At 29.7% G+C, this 18,384-nt stretch overlaps 2 protein-coding genes across 3 annotated transcripts; one reads left to right on the top strand and one right to left on the bottom strand.

Moving 5' to 3' along the window:
• The first annotated feature begins 6,492 nt into the window (after positions 1 to 6,492).
• LOC107622812 (ethylene-responsive transcription factor ERN1-like) lies at positions 6,493 to 7,635 on the top strand. The gene has a single exon (XM_016324852.3). The coding sequence runs from the start codon at positions 6,493 to 6,495 to the stop codon at positions 7,633 to 7,635; it is 1,143 nt and encodes a 380-aa protein (XP_016180338.1).
• A 2,062-nt stretch (positions 7,636 to 9,697) lies between these two features.
• On the bottom strand, positions 9,698 to 16,112 carry LOC107621417 (SNF1-related protein kinase catalytic subunit alpha KIN10). 2 transcript variants are annotated; one of them, XM_088484396.1, is made up of 11 exons: positions 15,862 to 16,112; positions 14,160 to 14,361; positions 13,656 to 13,840; positions 13,391 to 13,573; positions 13,176 to 13,307; positions 12,475 to 12,660; positions 11,827 to 11,916; positions 11,675 to 11,758; positions 11,243 to 11,380; positions 10,614 to 10,853; positions 9,698 to 10,186 (listed from the first exon to the last, which is right to left on the bottom strand). In XM_088484396.1, exons 2-11 carry the CDS (start codon positions 14,350 to 14,352, stop codon positions 10,073 to 10,075), a joined length of 1,545 nt encoding a protein of 514 aa, XP_088340522.1. In that variant the 5' UTR covers positions 14,353 to 14,361; positions 15,862 to 16,112; the 3' UTR covers positions 9,698 to 10,072. The 2 variants fall into 2 exon arrangements, with proteins under 2 accessions (XP_088340522.1, XP_088340525.1); XM_088484399.1 differs by lacking the exons at positions 14,160 to 14,361; positions 15,862 to 16,112 and adding an exon at positions 13,979 to 14,073.
• Positions 16,113 to 18,384: the final 2,272 nt, after the last annotated feature.

Here is an 18,384-nt window from a genome sequence, read left to right on the forward strand (position 1 = left end):
TTCATAAAAGCCTTCCACTTGGCACAATAATAGGGGGGAAGCTATGCCAAATGACCAAATTCATTTGAATAAATGCATAATAAAATTATATATATATATATATATATATATATACATGCATGCTTATTAATGGAGAGTGATGTTGGGTTTAATTTTTTTTTTTTAAATGTGTAAAGTGTAATTTTGTTTTATATGTGTGTCATGGTAAACAATATAATCACAACTTGAATATATGAAAGTAATTAACATGATGGGATATTGAAGTGTAAATTAAAAGTCTTTACACTATATATATTGTGTTTTTTTTTTTTTTTTGGAACCATGTATGTTATCATTATAGGTTAGTTTAGAAACTACTTTTAAAATATTTTGATATTATAATTTTAAATATGTTAATCGATTTTGGTAATTTCTATTAAAGTACAAACGATTTTATAATTTAAATTATGTTATGATATTATTTTATGTTTTTTATTAGTTTATTATTAACTAGGTTGATTATATGCAAAAAGTTATATTTTTAAAAAAATAAATGTTCACTGTAGTAATTTCAAAAGCACAAATAAAATGAGCAATAGTCACTGTTATTAATAATGAAGTACACTTCTTTTTTAAGCATTTGCATTAAATACATTCAATATAACATGATTATATCAAAATGTTTATAATAAAACATATTTCTTAGCTAGTAAAATCAATCTACAATTCTTAAATTTTTTGTATAAAGTGTTTATAACTGAATCTCTAGAAACAAATATTTGTAAAGAACTTGTCAGCGAAAATAAAATATTCTAATGTCATCGTATGTGTTATATATATTTGTTGAATTAATCAGTTAATATTTAAAATATTTTGTTCTCATCTATCGACAGATGTTTTTTAATTATTTTACAAATTCAATGTTTTATATCTTTAATTTTAGTCTTCTACATCTCATGAGATAAAAACCTACAAATTTAGGAATTATATCATGATATTGTATTAAAGTGTAATACCTCTTAATTAATTTGCCATCAATAATGCCAAGAAAAATTAAACATGGTAACATATAATTATTTAATTATTATTTATGACAATTCATTTTTGCTTTTAATTAAGAATATATGAAATACATGAAAGCTAAGTTGTGGGGAACTGCTGATTTCTGATATTAATTAATGGAGGGGTTATGCACTTATGCCTTCATTTATTTCTTACTTACATCACGCTGATGATTATACTTTTTGGTGATTGAGGCTTGAGATCAAATAAAAAATACAGATTAAAAAAATAGTATATATGATATAATAGTACTAGAGTTAATTTGGGTTGGTCTAGTTAGCTCACTAGTCTACTTAAGTAAGTGTCAAGGGTTTAAATCTCGTCTTATAGACGCAGCAAGTCAGCAACTCATTAACCACGTAGAATTTGATATTTTTATCAAATTTATAATTAGTTCTTTATATTTTTTTCTTACATTATTTTTAATTTTATAATTAGATATTTTTTAGTAAAAAAAAATTAGACTTAATTGATTATTTTTTTGTAAATCAAAGATATTCATAATTAAAAATCTAATTAGATCTTTAACTGTATATATTTTTGGAGAAATATTCTATTAATTTTAACGAATTTGACATAAAAAGACTTAATTATAAAATTAAAAATAGCAAAAATATTTGATAACAAAAAAAAATTAACCAAAAATAATCAGAATTTATCTTATTTAATATTTATTAATTATTATAATAAAATTAATAAATATTAAATAAGACAAATTCTAATTTTTTTTTGTCAATCTAATATTATTATAAAAATAATATAAAAATTAAAAAATATATAAAGATTTAATTAAAAATTTAATAAAATTATAAAAATTAACCGGATAATTAAATCTATTTTTAATTTATATCTAAGGGATGTTTGATTAAATAAAATTAAATAAATAAACAGCTTAAAGGCAAAATTTGTCAGTATGTGAAGGACTATGTCTCTTTTATTCTTTTTTCATTGGCAAATTTATTTGTAGTAGACTTTCCAACTATATGCAATTGCTTTCATTTCTTAAATAATGTTTGTTTCTTCCTTTGACTTTCATTTTGATTGCTATACTTTAACAATTTCAATTTTTCGCTGAGACTATATTTTCACAAAAACAGGAAAATCAATTGTTATTAGGAAAAGGAGAGAGAGAAAGAATAGTATAAGTTTTGTATTATGTTATCTAATTTAATCCATCATGATAGATTATCGGTTAAATAATTGGTAAAAAAATAATTATTTTTGCTGATATGATAATACTTAAATAAATGATTTTATATATACAAATTAAAAATTTAATTTACATTCACATTGTCATATGTAATTAAATTAAATATAACTATATTTAGTTATATTTTGAATTTTCCAAAACCAATAGACATGTTTAGAAAGTGGTTATTTTTTAGATAAAATACCCTTTTGTTTTTAATTAGTTACACAAGGTTAAAACTTTTCTTTCATTATTACTTCAAATGCCACTATTCTCAAATAATATATTAAAAAAAATTCAAAAATTGAAATTAATATTTAAATTGATCTTAAAATTTGTCTCAAAATTTAAATAGATCTTTAAAATTTTAATTATCTTAATTTAAATCTTGAATTTTTATCTCGTAATTTATGTTAGTCTCTCAAATATTCCTGTTAATACTATGTTGACGTGACATGCTAATATTCCTAAGAAATTGTTCATAAGAAATTCCTGTCAATATTTATATAATGAATTTAAATATTATAGTTTGACCGAGTGATTAAGACTTAAGAACTGCATAATTAATTATACATATATGTAAGAAAAATTAAAAATAAAAAGGAGGCTGCCCCAAATAAACAATAATTGGTGGCAGTGGTGTTAGTTAGTTAATATCGATGTCATCATAAAATTAATGCAAACAGCTTAAAGGCCAAATTTGTCTTATCTGCAGGTCATTGTAACATTTATTTATTTATTTATTTATTTTAAAAACAAATAATTGGTTTGCGTCTATTTTCAAGTAACAATGCTTGTATGATTATTTTCTTCTTATTATGAATAGGTCACATCATTCCCCTTTATGTTATTAGTTATTACATTAATATTACTAATTTTTCTTTGTTTCTTTTTGGGAATATATAGGCTTTTTTTTTTTTAACTTTAACCTTTCTCCTTTGTTTTTATTCAGGCAACATTTATTCCAAGAAAGTCAAAGCAAATGAAATGAACCCAAATGTAAAGAAATTTGTTCAATTTTCATGAATATATATCATTTCTTTCCGTAGTGTTAAATGGGTTTAAATAATTTAGTCCATTTTTTGCACAAGGAAAATACAGGATTATTATATGTATAAATTAAAGATTGCAATTGAAATGAGGTATATATTCATTTTAATAATTTATTTTTTTTAATGTATTTATGAAGAGCGACAACAATAATTCACAATGAAACGATTCTTAAGTTGGGCCAGAAATGTCACAATCTTATGACGAAAATCCCATAAATAGTTTGTACAATAAGGATACCATATGATAACATAAATTATTGATCAATCAAAGGTTGATGACGACATAACAAAAAGTTTTTGAAGAAAATAATATTTAATTAATTTTTTAATTAGGTTGGACTTGGCATGTTGTTCATGGTGGGTGGTGGGAAGCATTGAAGGAATCGTTTTTCTTGAACTACATCATCAAAGACGAACACAAAATATTAGTTACCATTTTGTGTAATATATGGTTAATTAGATGAGAATGCAATACCTTGTTGATGGGCTTGAAAGAGACTTATTTTATTTCTATCTATTATTAATAAGATAATATTATAAATTTTACTGGTTTGGTTTAATTTAAGAGTTTAATTTTGATACACTGACAATGTAAAACGTTTTATATAGTCATGTAATCACAATCGTTATATTGAATAATCGTGATCAATATATAAGGTAGTTATTTTTACTAAAGTAATGTTATATGATTAGATGTACGTATAAAACGATTTTCACTCAAAATTATATTCTTGATTTAAAGAGACTTATATTAGATTTTTCAGTAATTTCTTTTTTACAAAAATACTTCATGTATATTTAATTTCAAACACTTATACTCAAATATGAAGAATATTCTCTATTCTTTTAATGTATATTAGTGTAAATATATACTCATTTTCTATATTTTAATAATAAATAGTCAATGTCGGCTGCTATTTAGGTATACATGTAACATTTATTATTTTTTTTATTATTCCTAAATTTTAAATCTAAGACATTCTGTTAAAATGTTAAAATTCTAATCCTACAATGGTTATCAAATATCTTTTAACTTGGGTGTTTTGTTACCACTATTCTAATAACATTAATTGAAACTTTTTAAAATAATAAATTTTGAGTGAAGAAATAATATAAAAAAGGTTTAATTACTCTGTTAGTCTTATAGTTTTATGAAATTTTCAATTAGGTCTCTATACTTTTTTTTCTTTTTAATTGGGTCTTTGCACTAAATTTTTTTTTAATTAAGTCCCTGTTAGTAGTAATTGACTTAATTTTATAGGGACCCAACTAAAAAAAAGAATTGGTATAAGGACCTAAATAAAAGGAAAAAAAAAGTGTAGGGACCCAATTAAAAAAAAATTAGTGCAATGACTCAATTAAAAGGAAAAAAAGTATAGAGACCTAATTGAAAATTTCGCGAAACTATAGGGACCAATAGAGTAATTAAACCTATAAAAAATTACTAATTCATTGAGAACCATTAGATGTTTCTGCCATAAAAAAGTAAAAAAAAAAAAAATATCGAGTACTTTTAGAATATTGATTTACAAAATCCTTATAAGGATATAGTTGGTAAAATTTTTCACAAATAAATTTAGTGAGTAAAATTATCTCCGGCGGCCAAACATACTCTCATGGAAGATTTGTTTGGTAATGTGAAAAGAATCCAAGGTTCAATTATATAAGCCAAAATGATAGAGAGTATTGCCAAGATTTTATTTATATCTTCAGTAAATATTTGTTTTTTACTTCATTCTTTTCTCTTAACCATACATATTAATATCGAACTATAAAGTCCATAAAAGTACCAACAAATTTAGTATAGATAATCACAATTACCGATCAATTGTAATTAAATGGTTCAAAATTGAGATATCAACTTTAGCTTGTAATGCATTCTAGTTTGTAGCACATAGATTTTGGCTATTCAGTTGTTTCATTTGGTGTTTTTATTGATAAATCATGAGAATCCATTTTGTCTCTCATTCATGCCTTGTGGATAGTGGCAAGTAACTAAAAACTATGGGCAGGACATGAAACATAAAATTACAAAATCAATAAATCATGGATCATAGATTACACATGAGATTGATCACATGGTATAACAAGTAACTTGATCTCTTAATCAAAGATTAGTCCGCTTAATCAAGTGTCAGGAGTTTGAATCCTGCCTTATGCATGTAATAACCCATTGACTAGCGGTAAACCTTTAAATGGAGTTTCGATCCACGACGGATTAGTCTTTAGTTTGTCGGGTTAGGAGATACCGTACGAAAGTAAAAAAAAAAAAATATCAATTTTAGTTACTAATATTTGGAAAGTCTTAATTTTGTTTTTAATATTTGAAACGTTTTATTTTTATTCTAAACTTATTTTGTCTTACTTTAATTTTTTTTTGGTCAAAATTAAAATTTTTTATTCTAAAAATATTTTTTCTTCCATTATGATTTTCTTCTAATTAACAGCAAAATATTAATTGTAGTGATCATGATGATGGTTCTAGTAATTTGGGAGTGAACGTAGGAAAAAAAAAATAGAAAGAAAATAGTATACTATTTTTGAAAGAAAAAGTTTTAACTTTAATCAAATGATGAAAATAAAGATAAAAATAAATCATTTAAACGTTAGGAACTAAAATAAAACTTAACTAAAATATTATGGAATAAATTAAATAATACTTTATTGCACATAACTTCAATTAGGACTGGAAAAAAAAAATCAACCACATATAATTAGTTTGTATCATATAGAAAGCTTGAATGAACTTAAGCTTAAGTTATGTATGTTGAGGCATGGAACATGATGTTCTCAAATAAGATCACATTAACTAACACAAATCTATGTGCAATTTTTGCCCCATTGCCCAAGTCAGAAAAACTAGTTTCACCAATTACAAAGTCTTGAGACTCCGCCAAATGTTTGGATATGAAAACCAATATCTTAAGAAGAAAACAAATACATGAAAACTAATCTAATCACTGTGACTTGGTCAGCACCAAAACCATAAAATAAACTTAATTTAATTGATCACTCACTAATCACTATTCCAATCCCCACATATAAAAAGCTTTAGCCAGCTCATTTTGCAAATCATAGCAACCAAGCTTTTAGTACCTTCCAACATTCTATAATCTTTCAACTTTCAATTCCCTCAAAAACTTTCAAATAAACACAACTTTAGAGGCTACAAGTTACAACCAAAAAAGAAAAAGTTTTAGTACTTTTTTAATGGCAAGGAAGAGAAAGAGCATTGAAGTAGTGGAAGAGGGGAACATAATTGAGGGAAGTTTGGGATGGGAGGAGATGGTGAAGCAAGCTGCAGTGCTTGGTGGAGCGAGGAGGGCGAGGAAGCGCTACGTTGGCGTCCGGCAGAGGCCGTCTGGAAGATGGGTGGCCGAGATTAAAGACACAATTCAGAAGATAAGAGTCTGGCTCGGAACCTTCGACACTGCAGAAGAAGCTGCCAGAGCTTATGACGAGGCGGCGTGCCTTCTTCGTGGCGCCAACACAAGAACAAACTTCTGGCCTTGTTCTCAATCCTCCACAAGCCCTGCTCTGTCTTCAAAGATCACAAATCTGCTCCTTCAAAGGCTTAAGGAAAGGAACAACACTTGTTCTGCTTCGAATTCTGTTCTTATCAATCAAGAAATTCAACAAGTGGAGGCATGCGGAGGGACTAATTCACCAGAATTCTCAATTGATCAATTCAATGACCTCCTCAATGAGGAAGATTACGGCGCAAGCAACACCGAATTCGTCGACAACGCTGCACGGATTGATTACATCACAAGCAGCTTTGAGTCTTGCTTGGCCGACAACAACAACAGCACGGATTACAAGCCGGCGAGCGACGACGACAGCGAAGGAGAAAGCTCGGATTTCGGCCTCCAAAGCTATGCAGATTTCGCGTTTCTTGACAACATCTCTGCGCCGCCGAGCAGCTATTACTCGCCGTTCGAGATGGCGCAGGAGATGGATGAAGCAGTGGAAGCAGAGAACTACGGCATACCTGAGTGCTTGAAGAGAATGAAGTATGAGAGAAAGTTCTCAGCTTCACTCTATGCCTTCAATGGAATACCTGAATGCTTGAAGTTGAAACTTGAATCAGGGAACATAAAGGGTAGAACCGGAATTTCCATGGCTGACCAATTGACAAGCCTTCAAATGGCTTGTAACAAAAACAAACAAGAGAAGAAGATTGATGATGACAAAGAAGAAGAAAATATTGATCAACCAATGCCAATTGACATGAATTCCTCTTCTTCTTCTTCGTCGTCGTCGTCAAGTATTGTTGATGCAGAACTCTTGTTTTGGAGCTCACTAGATCTTTCACCTATTTACACAAAATCTTTCCCCTATTTGAATTGTTAACTTGCTGGAAAAGGAAAATGGATCAATGAGTTTGTAATAGTCATAATTTAATTTTAAGTAACTTATACTTTGGTTTTCCATATATCTATTTCACTAATGGCAATCTTGATGGAGTTACAGTGGGTGCTTTACTCAACTAAGATTTTAATTTTGCTCACTTTTATGTGTTGTAACATCAGATTTTGTATTAACATATAAATTGTATTTTCAATTCATTAAAATAGTTAAATCGATATTTTATTTTTATTTATTACTCATTACATAATATTGCATCATAAAATACTTTTGAACTATGTGTGATAAATAGTTTACTTTTATTTATTTATTTTTAATTTTAATACTTGAATTATGCAGAAATAAAATAAATTAATTATATATATATATATATATATATATATATAAAACTATTTAATAAAAAAAATCTTTAAAATTCAGCTTAAATCTAATTGTAAATACATTATACATTTTAGTGTTTGAAAGACTTCATCATCTAATACATATATTTAACAAAGTTAAATACTATAGCGCAAGAATGAATGTAATGCAAATATGAATATAATGTTTCAATAATTAAAAATAACATCTATTTTTTTCATGAATCATGATATCATGTATTTTTAACATTATTATTATAGCTAAATAATATTAAAAATATAAATGGTTGAAGAAAAAAGTGATATATAGATGACAAAAATAATATTCAATTGATAAACATAGTTAGATCAAAAATAGAAAAAAAAAAAGCATTGAAAAACATTATAGATTATAGTGTTTAGGCGTTCATCACCCAGCATATAGTGAGCAAACTGTTTAGCAAACTGAAATAAAGAATTATGATTATCAACCAAATTTTTCAAATAATTATGTAAAATATTAGCAAAGATAGAAGAGAAAGAGTGAGAGGCATAAGATTATATGAGAGGAGATAAAGAAGATGTGTGAAGTGAATGTTAATTTATATAGTAGACATGAATAGAAGTGAGAATAAAAAAAGAGAATAAATTTAATTTTATTAATCAATTTATATCTATCAAAGAAAAATAATATTACTACTAACGGTATAGAGTAACTTACATAAAAATAAAGAGTAAAAAAAATAAAATAACAGATAAGATTAAACATTACATAAGAAGAATAAAAAATAATGTGATGATAGAAAAACTATAAAATGACAATTTCACTAAAATGTTTATGTCACAATATTAAAAATTATTTAATATGTCAAGAGTTTATTGTATTATTATTTATTTTTTTATACATTATAAATAAATTGATAGATAGATAGATAAAAATATTTTCATAAAATGAATTTTTTTTTTTTTTTACCAAATAAGATATGCAATATTAGAATTTAGACTATTCATATGAATTAACATTAAGTCACCAAAAAAAATATGAATTAACATTTTTTATACTATATTTTTTTATAGAATTAAATAATTTTAGTGTGTAAAATTATAAGATTAATGTTAGATTAATTATATAAATGCTATTATCTATATAATAGTATAAATGGAGTTTTAAGATAGATGTGTTTTTTTTTTTTTTATGTTTGATGCAATAGATGACATAACAATTTGATATGAAACGTAAAACCTTGTGTTATTTATTCACTATAACACTACTTTGGATTTCTTTTATATTATGATAGATAGATGGATAAAATCCTTAAGTTAGAAACAAACTTGACTAGTGATTCTTTCAGTTTGAGCAATTTCGCATCTTGGAAAATTAATTCACGTCAAGTATTAGACCAAACTATAAGTAAAACCTTTCCATTGAAAAATCCATGAAAATTCACTCGACCATGTTTAGCATGAATTTTTATCATTGATTGGATACTTTCGTGGGCCCAAAAAATGGACCAACGGAAGATGAAAACCAACACTTGGAATGGTTATGTTATGTCAAGTGAATTTTCCAATTGGAAAGATCCATTCTCAAACCATACTTAATTTATCACAAGACAGCATTAGAAAAAAAAAACACAAACCAACCAAATAGCTTTGAAACCTTTGACGGGGAGCGGGGGCAAAAGGCTAAGCATGAAAAGGCCTAGACAAAAACACAAACCCCTCTGCTTCCAAGCTAACAGCAGCAGTCATTTACAACAACTAGGTTCAATACCATAAATAGTCATGTCTGTTGGGGGTATTGTTAGTTCTTCAACATGACCCCAAGATTCCATGGGATTGAAGAAACTCAATTCACCATGAAAATGGATGACATAGTCATAGTAATACGCCATGATTAAGGAAGCGAATGCCATGTTTATGATTGCCACCTAATCAAGATCACCCATAACAAAAAACAAGGGTAATACTAAAATGTACATACAGACAAGACAAAACCCATTCTAAAAGTGGTTATATGTACAACGTAAGCTTCTTATTAGGATGCAGCGTAATCCAAATCTCTCCCTTGTAAGGTGCTATGATTAGAGAACACGTAGCTGTGCAAGGAAAGCAGCACAAAGATCCAAGAAAAGAAACTGGGGGCCCTGAACCCTCTGAAGGTCAAGCAGATACTTATCTTCCCGAGTTTTGTAGAGCTGTAAAATGATGTTTAACATATTAGTTTAAACGGGAAGGAGGGGGGAATCAACCCAATAATAATGACAAAAAAATACAGTATTTAAAAAGAGAATCTCTACCTCCAAAACATGTAGTGCAATACTAATATAACATCACATGATAGCAATCAAAAGGAATTATTTGGAAACAACCTCCAGAAACTCAAGAATAGCTACAATGGCTTAATCATATTTAACTGTCTAGTAACTTGGTAGGTGGAGGGGCAAAGGAAAGTAGTTTTAAGATCCATTTGGCTGAGGCTTAAAATTTCCTACATCAAGGATTCCATCTTGATCCCTGATCATGTGCATGAAAAATAAAAAGGTACTACTATAGTACTATAACTCTAAATGACATTTCATCTAAATCCAAGAGCAATGGATATTATAGTATCGGGATAAATACCTGCACTTCAAACTTGACCACATTTGACTTAGAAACAGCATCATTCTCAATGATGTTGGAGTCATTCCCAAAGTAATGGTTACTATGCAGAGAATTGTTAACCATTCCTTCCTGATGACCAGGAATGCCAGCAACCCATCTGCATTTCATGTTGTAATGCCCTATCTTCTTCCAGCAAACATTTAATTCTTGCAGAGCTTTAAGGACCTCGGTCATTATTTCACGGGGATGGGCTCGAGACTATCACAAATTAACAAATAATCAACAATTTGAATGCGTTAGTCAGGTGCAACTGCCAACACAAATAAATCAAAACTTAATGTTTCTAGTAGCAACTATCAACTACAATGATTTAGAGACCAACAGCTTATGTGCACATCCCGAGAGAAATGAATTACATATTGCATAAGGAACACATTTAATCAACAATTCTGATTTCCTAAACTAACCAGAGATCTGGAACCAGTTAGACAATCACAGACTTGATAAAACTATCATTTCCTCTAACAGCTAGAAATCATCATTAATTCATTATTTATTGATGGCATCAACTGAATAAAACAAGCGAAATAACAACTGCATATCACTGAATCCAGTTGTGTAAATAGCCAAGAAGTAAAACACTGCACCTGAAGCCCAAGGGCCCATTTTCTCTCAACAGGGATCTGTGGTCTCATTCCTACTTGATAGTCCATATAACCTGGAAAGCGGTGCCCAGCAACTGGAGAAGAAACTTCAGTGGAATGATTACGATTGAAACCAGCATCCTAAACAGTTACATTATAAAACCAAAAATAAGCTTTGCACAAAATCCTATTTGAAAAGAGAAAACAAAGAAATCTAATACCAAGAACAGAAAACCTACAATTCCAGCACAAAATCCATAAGAACTCATTCTAGCTAGAAAGATAGATTCCATCACATGGAGTGTAGAAAGGAATATTGGACTGCTGCCCATTTGATATGGGTATAAAGTTAGAAGCAAGTTAAAAAGTCAGATCACTTCATTTAAGATGGACAAGTGAAGAGATCTTGAGCAATTAGAGGGAAAAGAAACCCACCATAGTCTCTTGAAACTCAGCTCCAAGATAGCCGCTAGAAACACGGAACCGGTTATCCAATAACAAGTAGTATGCCACAGTACCCTGAAATACATAGATAGTAATAAGAGGTGATCAGGAGGACACGAAAGGAGAGAATGAAGGGTACAGACCTCATTTTGGATCCTGTTGCGTAGAGATTCAACCAATTGATTTCTGTCAAATCCCATATTAACCACTTCCTGAAGTAGCTCTTCGTCAATCTGCAAAACCATGATATTGGTGGATTTTGTATATATGAACTGATTATAATATATCAAGTAACAAATGCCATATCATATGTGATATATATGCAAATGTAATACTTAAATGTCTAAAAACACGTACCCAGTTTAAAATCCTAACATGCATATAAATATGAAAAGAAACCAGAACACAGAGCCAATTTTCAAATCCATGCACTTCAACTCAAAAGTAATAGACAATACAGAATCATGAAAACAGATAATAGAAAAGAAAAATAGAGCAAGTATCTGCAGCATTACTACTACTTTCATGAACCAGTGATTACTAAAGAAGGAAAGATGCATTTAATTCTTTGACCTAAGCTTAGAACAATTCAGCACATGTCTGATTTCACCTCACCCAATACCACTGTAAGAATGAATCTTGACCTACTAATGAATAATAATGATATAGTTCCAAGATAACTCATTGACAAAAATATGCAGCTTTTTTCCAACAAATACCCGGCAGTTGGCAATCATGTAAGCATTAAAAATCCACAAAAATACAAATTCAGAAACATGTAACAGTCAAACCTTTTTGGCTTGTTGCATTGTATCTGGTGGTGGCACTGCTAAATATCGCGGAAGACGAGCTTGGAACCATGGGTGTTGACGTATTTCAGGTATAGTCATCCTCTTCATGGGATCCACCACAAGCATCCTTGGTATCAAATCTCTAGCACCAGGTGATAGATGACTAGGAAGGGTGTATATGCCACCCTTTAAGAAAGCAGAATTTAGAAGCAAATTAAAATCTTAAATCTCCTTGCATATAACATCTTTGAAGAAATAGATCCCATTTGACTGATGGGTTGATAAATAAGAATTATTAATATAATATATAATAATATTGTATACCATAATGGTTTTGTTCAAGTTGTCATTATGATACTTTAGCATGTGACCGGAAATTTACATGCTGAAATCACCATGCAATCAGAATCATGCAGCAGAGATCAGATGAAAATCATTTGATCACAGCACGAATTAGTGCAAGACAACATGGACCATACAATTCCATTACCCTGGGTGGTTGCAAGAACCAGCAAAATACTTTAGCATATTTCCTCAATGTTCCTTCCCAATGTATCCTACTACTACATGTCTGAAGACCAAAGCTCAAAACCAACTAAGAAAATGATTTGAGATGATATTTCTAGGACATCTCAGTCCTTTCCACCCACAAAAAGAAAAAGTTAAGAGAAGTACAATGATTAAATTAAGATCAATAATACCTTTATTTTCTTGAAGAGGTTTGGAATGTTTTCATCATCAAAGGGAAGTGTGCCGCAGAGAAGGGCATATAGAATTACACCACAGCTCCAGACATCTACTTCAGGTCCAGCATACAATTTCCCAGAGATAACCTGTGTAAAATAACATTTAACAAGGAAATATGAAACAAAATATATTATTAACCTATTCCATGAAAATCGAAAGATTTACAAACCTCTGGAGCAGCATAATTAGGGCTCCCACAACTTGTCTTCAGAAAGTGGCCATCCCGCATGATGTTGCTTAAACCAAAATCAGCAATCTTGACATTGCATTTGGAGTCTAAAAGCAAATTCTCAGGTTTCAGGTCTCTATGTACCACCATATTCCTGTGACAGTACTCCACACCAGAGATTATCTGCTTCCAAAATAGGAATTAGCTTAAACACTCTGCAACACACATAACCTTCTTAAGTAAGCAAATTAGTAGAAGATTATACCTGCTGGAAAAAGTTGCGGGCTTCATCTTCTTGCAGCCTGCCCTTTTCTACTATATAATCAAATAGTTCTCCTGATTTTACATATTCCATAACAACATATATGTCTGTTGGCGTTTCTATGACTTCATAAAGACGGATGATGTGAGGATGCATGAACAATCTCAGAATTTTTATTTCTCTTCTTACTACAACAAATTAAAGGGGGAAAAACGATCAGCACATTCAATTAAAACTAAAAAGAGCAGCCCGGTGCACAAGCATCCGGTGTTATTGCAAGGTCCGGGGAAAGGCCACACCAAAGGGTGTAATGTACGCAGCATAACCTGATAATTACATCAGTGGCTGTTTCCACAGCTAGAACCCGTGACCTTGAGAGGTCACACGGAGACAACTCAACCATTGCTCCATGGCTCCCCTTCACATTCAATTAAACTAAAAGCAATAAAAATCAATTCGCATGGATACTTAAAGAATAAAGACTATTTGTACAAAATCAATAAAGACCTTTTTCTTCCATTTCCATGTTCTTAATCTTGCGGCGGTTAAGAATCTTTATGGCAACTTTATGGCCAGTCAAAACATGCTCTGCTATTTTCACTTTGCCAAAGGACCCAATACCAAGTGTTTTTCCCAGCTTATAATTTGGCAGAAACATGTCTACACCTGTTCCACTACCTCGGCCAGTTGGTCCATCCATTTTTCAAATCTAGAGGCAAAAATCAGGAAGAAAGGAAATTAAATATTAGACGAATAATAATACACAAACATCTATAGATTATGCAAACTAGATGGAAGCTTTTATTGGATATGGAATGGAACATGCTTGCAAAAAACAAAAAGGGAAGTTTCATTAACACTATCAAAACTAAGGAAACGTAATTTTATTAATTATTATTGCAATCAGAGAAAATAAGACCCTAACTATTTTATTTGAAAATAAAACAAACATTTTGCTTTCAAATCTTTCTATAATGATAGAAACTAAACTAAGACAGTGCCAAACAACATATAAACTAACAAGATTATTATAACAAAGGGAGGGGTCAGTAATGTGAGAAAAATATATTAGCTATATTTTCTTCCTTCCCATTATTTCCTTTAACAGTTCATACATGTAGAATGTTCCTACAGATAAATGAAGAATAGTATGATCAAAGCCAGAAAAAGGCACAGCAGAAGGACTGAGGGTAGTGACTTAGGCATGCCTTTGTGGATAACAAGAGATATGAACCTTTAGCGTCAAACTGGTAACTGTTAGAAACCCACAATACCAAACCAATCCATCTAAATAGCAAAAGGCAGGTGTAAAATATCAAGATAGCTCTCAAAGCATCAGACTTTGTTAAATTATCTTCAGCATTTCCCGTGATTGATGCACAACTTAGGAAGGAATACACTCTTTCCTAATAGTTAGTTAGTGAAGACGTTAAAAAGTTGACATAAGAACTACTAATCAATAAAATATTACAAGTGGAAATGACTTCCCATTTAGTCAAACAAGCTGAAAGAAGCATCTAATGGCCAAGATGAGGTTCTGGAATGGGTGCCCGCACTTCTTGATGGTCGATGTGCTGCACCTCCAATGAGGCCCATGTGGATCAAGCAATTTACTCATAGCTGTCAGAAATTCCAAAAAGTCCAGCCAACTAACTAGCTTGCTAACAGTGGCACTAATTGGGTTAAAACCCCCAGGTTTATTATAAGGCCACTTATCTCCTTTGACAACCCTCCTCCTTCTACTCCAAGCCACACCTTGCTACATTCCTTTTGACTACCACATGTACCATCAAATCCAACCCTCTCAACAGATAAGAAAGGCTGCCTTCTCTACCCTCTAATTTCTTATTTAGCTATCAGCAATATCATTGATAATAGAGCTCGCAATCTATACCAACTTCATCCAGAAAGAAATAGGAAAAACCATCTTATAAGCTCAAGTCGACAAATCCAAATAGAACTAGCCATTGAAATTCATCTAGTTTTAGTAATAATCCGAAACACAACGAGATACGCAATCATTCAACGCAAATCCAGATCCATACACAAACCACATAATCAGAATATTCCAACAATAACAACCCGAGTTCATTTCAACAATCACCGAACAACGTCAGTCAACACATAAATATAAGCCAGAATCAAACAAAACCATAAAAAAAAAAAAAAAAACTACACAATCGGAAAATGAGGAAACTCGAAGCCTCACCGATTGAATATGTCAAGCGAAAAAGGAGCTTGTTCTTCGAAGAAATTGCCAATGGCGGGGTTCGCAGAAAACCCTAAAGTTGCGAATTGGGAACGATGAGAGGTGGTACGGACGAAGGAACCATTTTGTGTTCTCCTTTCGTTTCCTTTGGATCCTTTGGCGTTTGTTAACTGCGACGCTACTGCAACGGTGCACGCAAAATGGTAAGGTCACTAAGAGAGGTGGCAAACGACACTGCGTTTTGCGTTTGCGGGCCCCACTTAGGTAATGTCGGCTATGTATGCCACGTCAGTCATCACTTTTTTTTGTCTTCTTTAATTAAAAAAATCTAAAAATATTATTCGTATATTAAAATAAGTCACTAAAATCAACCACCAGTGTAAAAATATATATGTGATTTAATTTATTTTTAATATATATTTATATTTTAGCATATATTTTATACTAGTGTCTAATTTTAGTAGCTGATTTTGGTATAAAATGTTTTCCTAAAATTTATTATTATATTATTAAAATTTATTTTTCAATAAGTAAAAACTCATATGCAATTGTCTTCATTAATGACGTGTTGATTTAGTACATTAACTTGTTGTGATTTGAATTCTTCATGCAGAGTTTATGTGATCAAGATTTATTAGAGCTCTAGAAATTTGATTGTTGCTGCTAGAGTTGCAAACTTTTTAAATTGAACTTTTTATTATCGTCTTCAGGAGAATGTCAGGGAGTCGGTCAAGCTTCTAGAAAGTCTACTAGGTCTTAGTCACATACAATTTAGGCGAGGAGTCGAAATCTTAGCAAGTTAACATATAAAATCAACACACCATTTACGAAAATCAGAGACTAACGTGAGTTACTATTGTAAATTTTGAGTAAATTGGTCCATTATAATTTTAGTGGTCAATTTGAGTCTCATCTCAATTTTCAAGAGTTAGAGGTATTCAAATTCAAACCGATCCAAATTGAACCACTCGTTCGATTCAATCCAAACCAAAAACTGATTAAAACCATGCTAATTTGGATTTGATATTTTGATTGAATTATATTTTTAACAAACCACATGAATTAGATCGGATTTCAGATATACTTCTTAAAACCGATTCAATCCAATTTAAACAGCACAATATGATATAATATTATTTTTTATTACTATATTTAAAATTTTACCAATAATATATTGTGATATATTTTTATTTTATATATGTATTATTATTATTTAGTGAATATTTTATAAATTTAAAAAGTAATCTATTTATTTATTTATTTTAACCAACATCTATAATTTTATTTTTATTGTTATGTTATTATTGATTTTTTTAATATATTATATATTGAGATTTGTTGAGAACTATTAGATAACTCCACCACCAAAAAAAATGGTGCATAATCAATTTAAGCCACAAGGTAAGCATCACCAAAAATTAAGGAGTTGTAATTCAATCTTCAGAGTTTAAGGTTCACAACTTTGGCAAAAGTTTAGGTTATTTTTTCAAGTCTTATAAAATCTAACAAGATTGGATATAGAAAAGTGCAAAATTTCTAACATAGGACATATATAAGTTAGATTTGGTAGTTATTTTTTTTGTGCATCTAATATAATTGTTTTTAAAATTTGAATCTAAATTTTATTTTTGTTAAAATATTAAATATAAGATGTTTATCATATTAATTAATATAACATTTATTAAAATTTTACATATATATTTAATAAATATAAAAGATGAATTGATAATATGTCTGATAATACAAAACTACTATATATAATTAAGTGCACTATTGAATAAATATACATGCAAAATAAAATCTCCACATACACTATAATAATATAGAGTAATAATAGTAGCATCATAAGTCATAACACACCATAAAAAACAACAACAAATTAAACAACATACATAAACTAGCTTAACATCATCAATAATTAAGAAGCTACCGACCTAATTACAGTTAATTCGAACATTGAAGGTTGGTTTGTTGGAGAAATAAACTACCATTACTATTGTTGTCAATGAGTTCAAAGACACAAACATCATTTTCATATATATATATATATATATATATATATACTTCCATTCGCCATTCTCAGATTGTTTGCTCCTTCCTTAGCTTCATGTACTCCTTAGTGAAACCACATAAATACATAATATAATATAAATTATTATTTACTCCGAACCAAAAAAAGCATTATTAATTTTTATTTATATTGTTCAGTCTTCATATAATATTTTTATATGATTGAATCATTAATATGCAATAGAAGTTTCACCAAGTTGTGAATTTAATTGTAAGACACACTTGTTACTTTAATCAACCAACATACTTTTAACATTATAATTATTGCGTCCAGAAAAAAAAAATGCATCTAATAAATTCATAATGAATCCAATAGAGTACGTAGTAACTGTTTTGTATTGATCAAGTGTTTTAGTAATCCAAATCTAGGAATAATAGAAACTTAGTTAAGTTGTGTATCCATTATTTAGGTGTTAAATATATTTCAGACTTATATTTATTTTTGTCTTAATA

The sequence above is a fragment of the Arachis ipaensis genome, chromosome B10 (assembly GCF_059453495.1).
Source record: "Arachis ipaensis isolate K30076 ecotype BB chromosome B10, ASM5945349v1, whole genome shotgun sequence".
Classification (NCBI taxonomy): domain Eukaryota; kingdom Viridiplantae; phylum Streptophyta; class Magnoliopsida; order Fabales; family Fabaceae; genus Arachis; species Arachis ipaensis.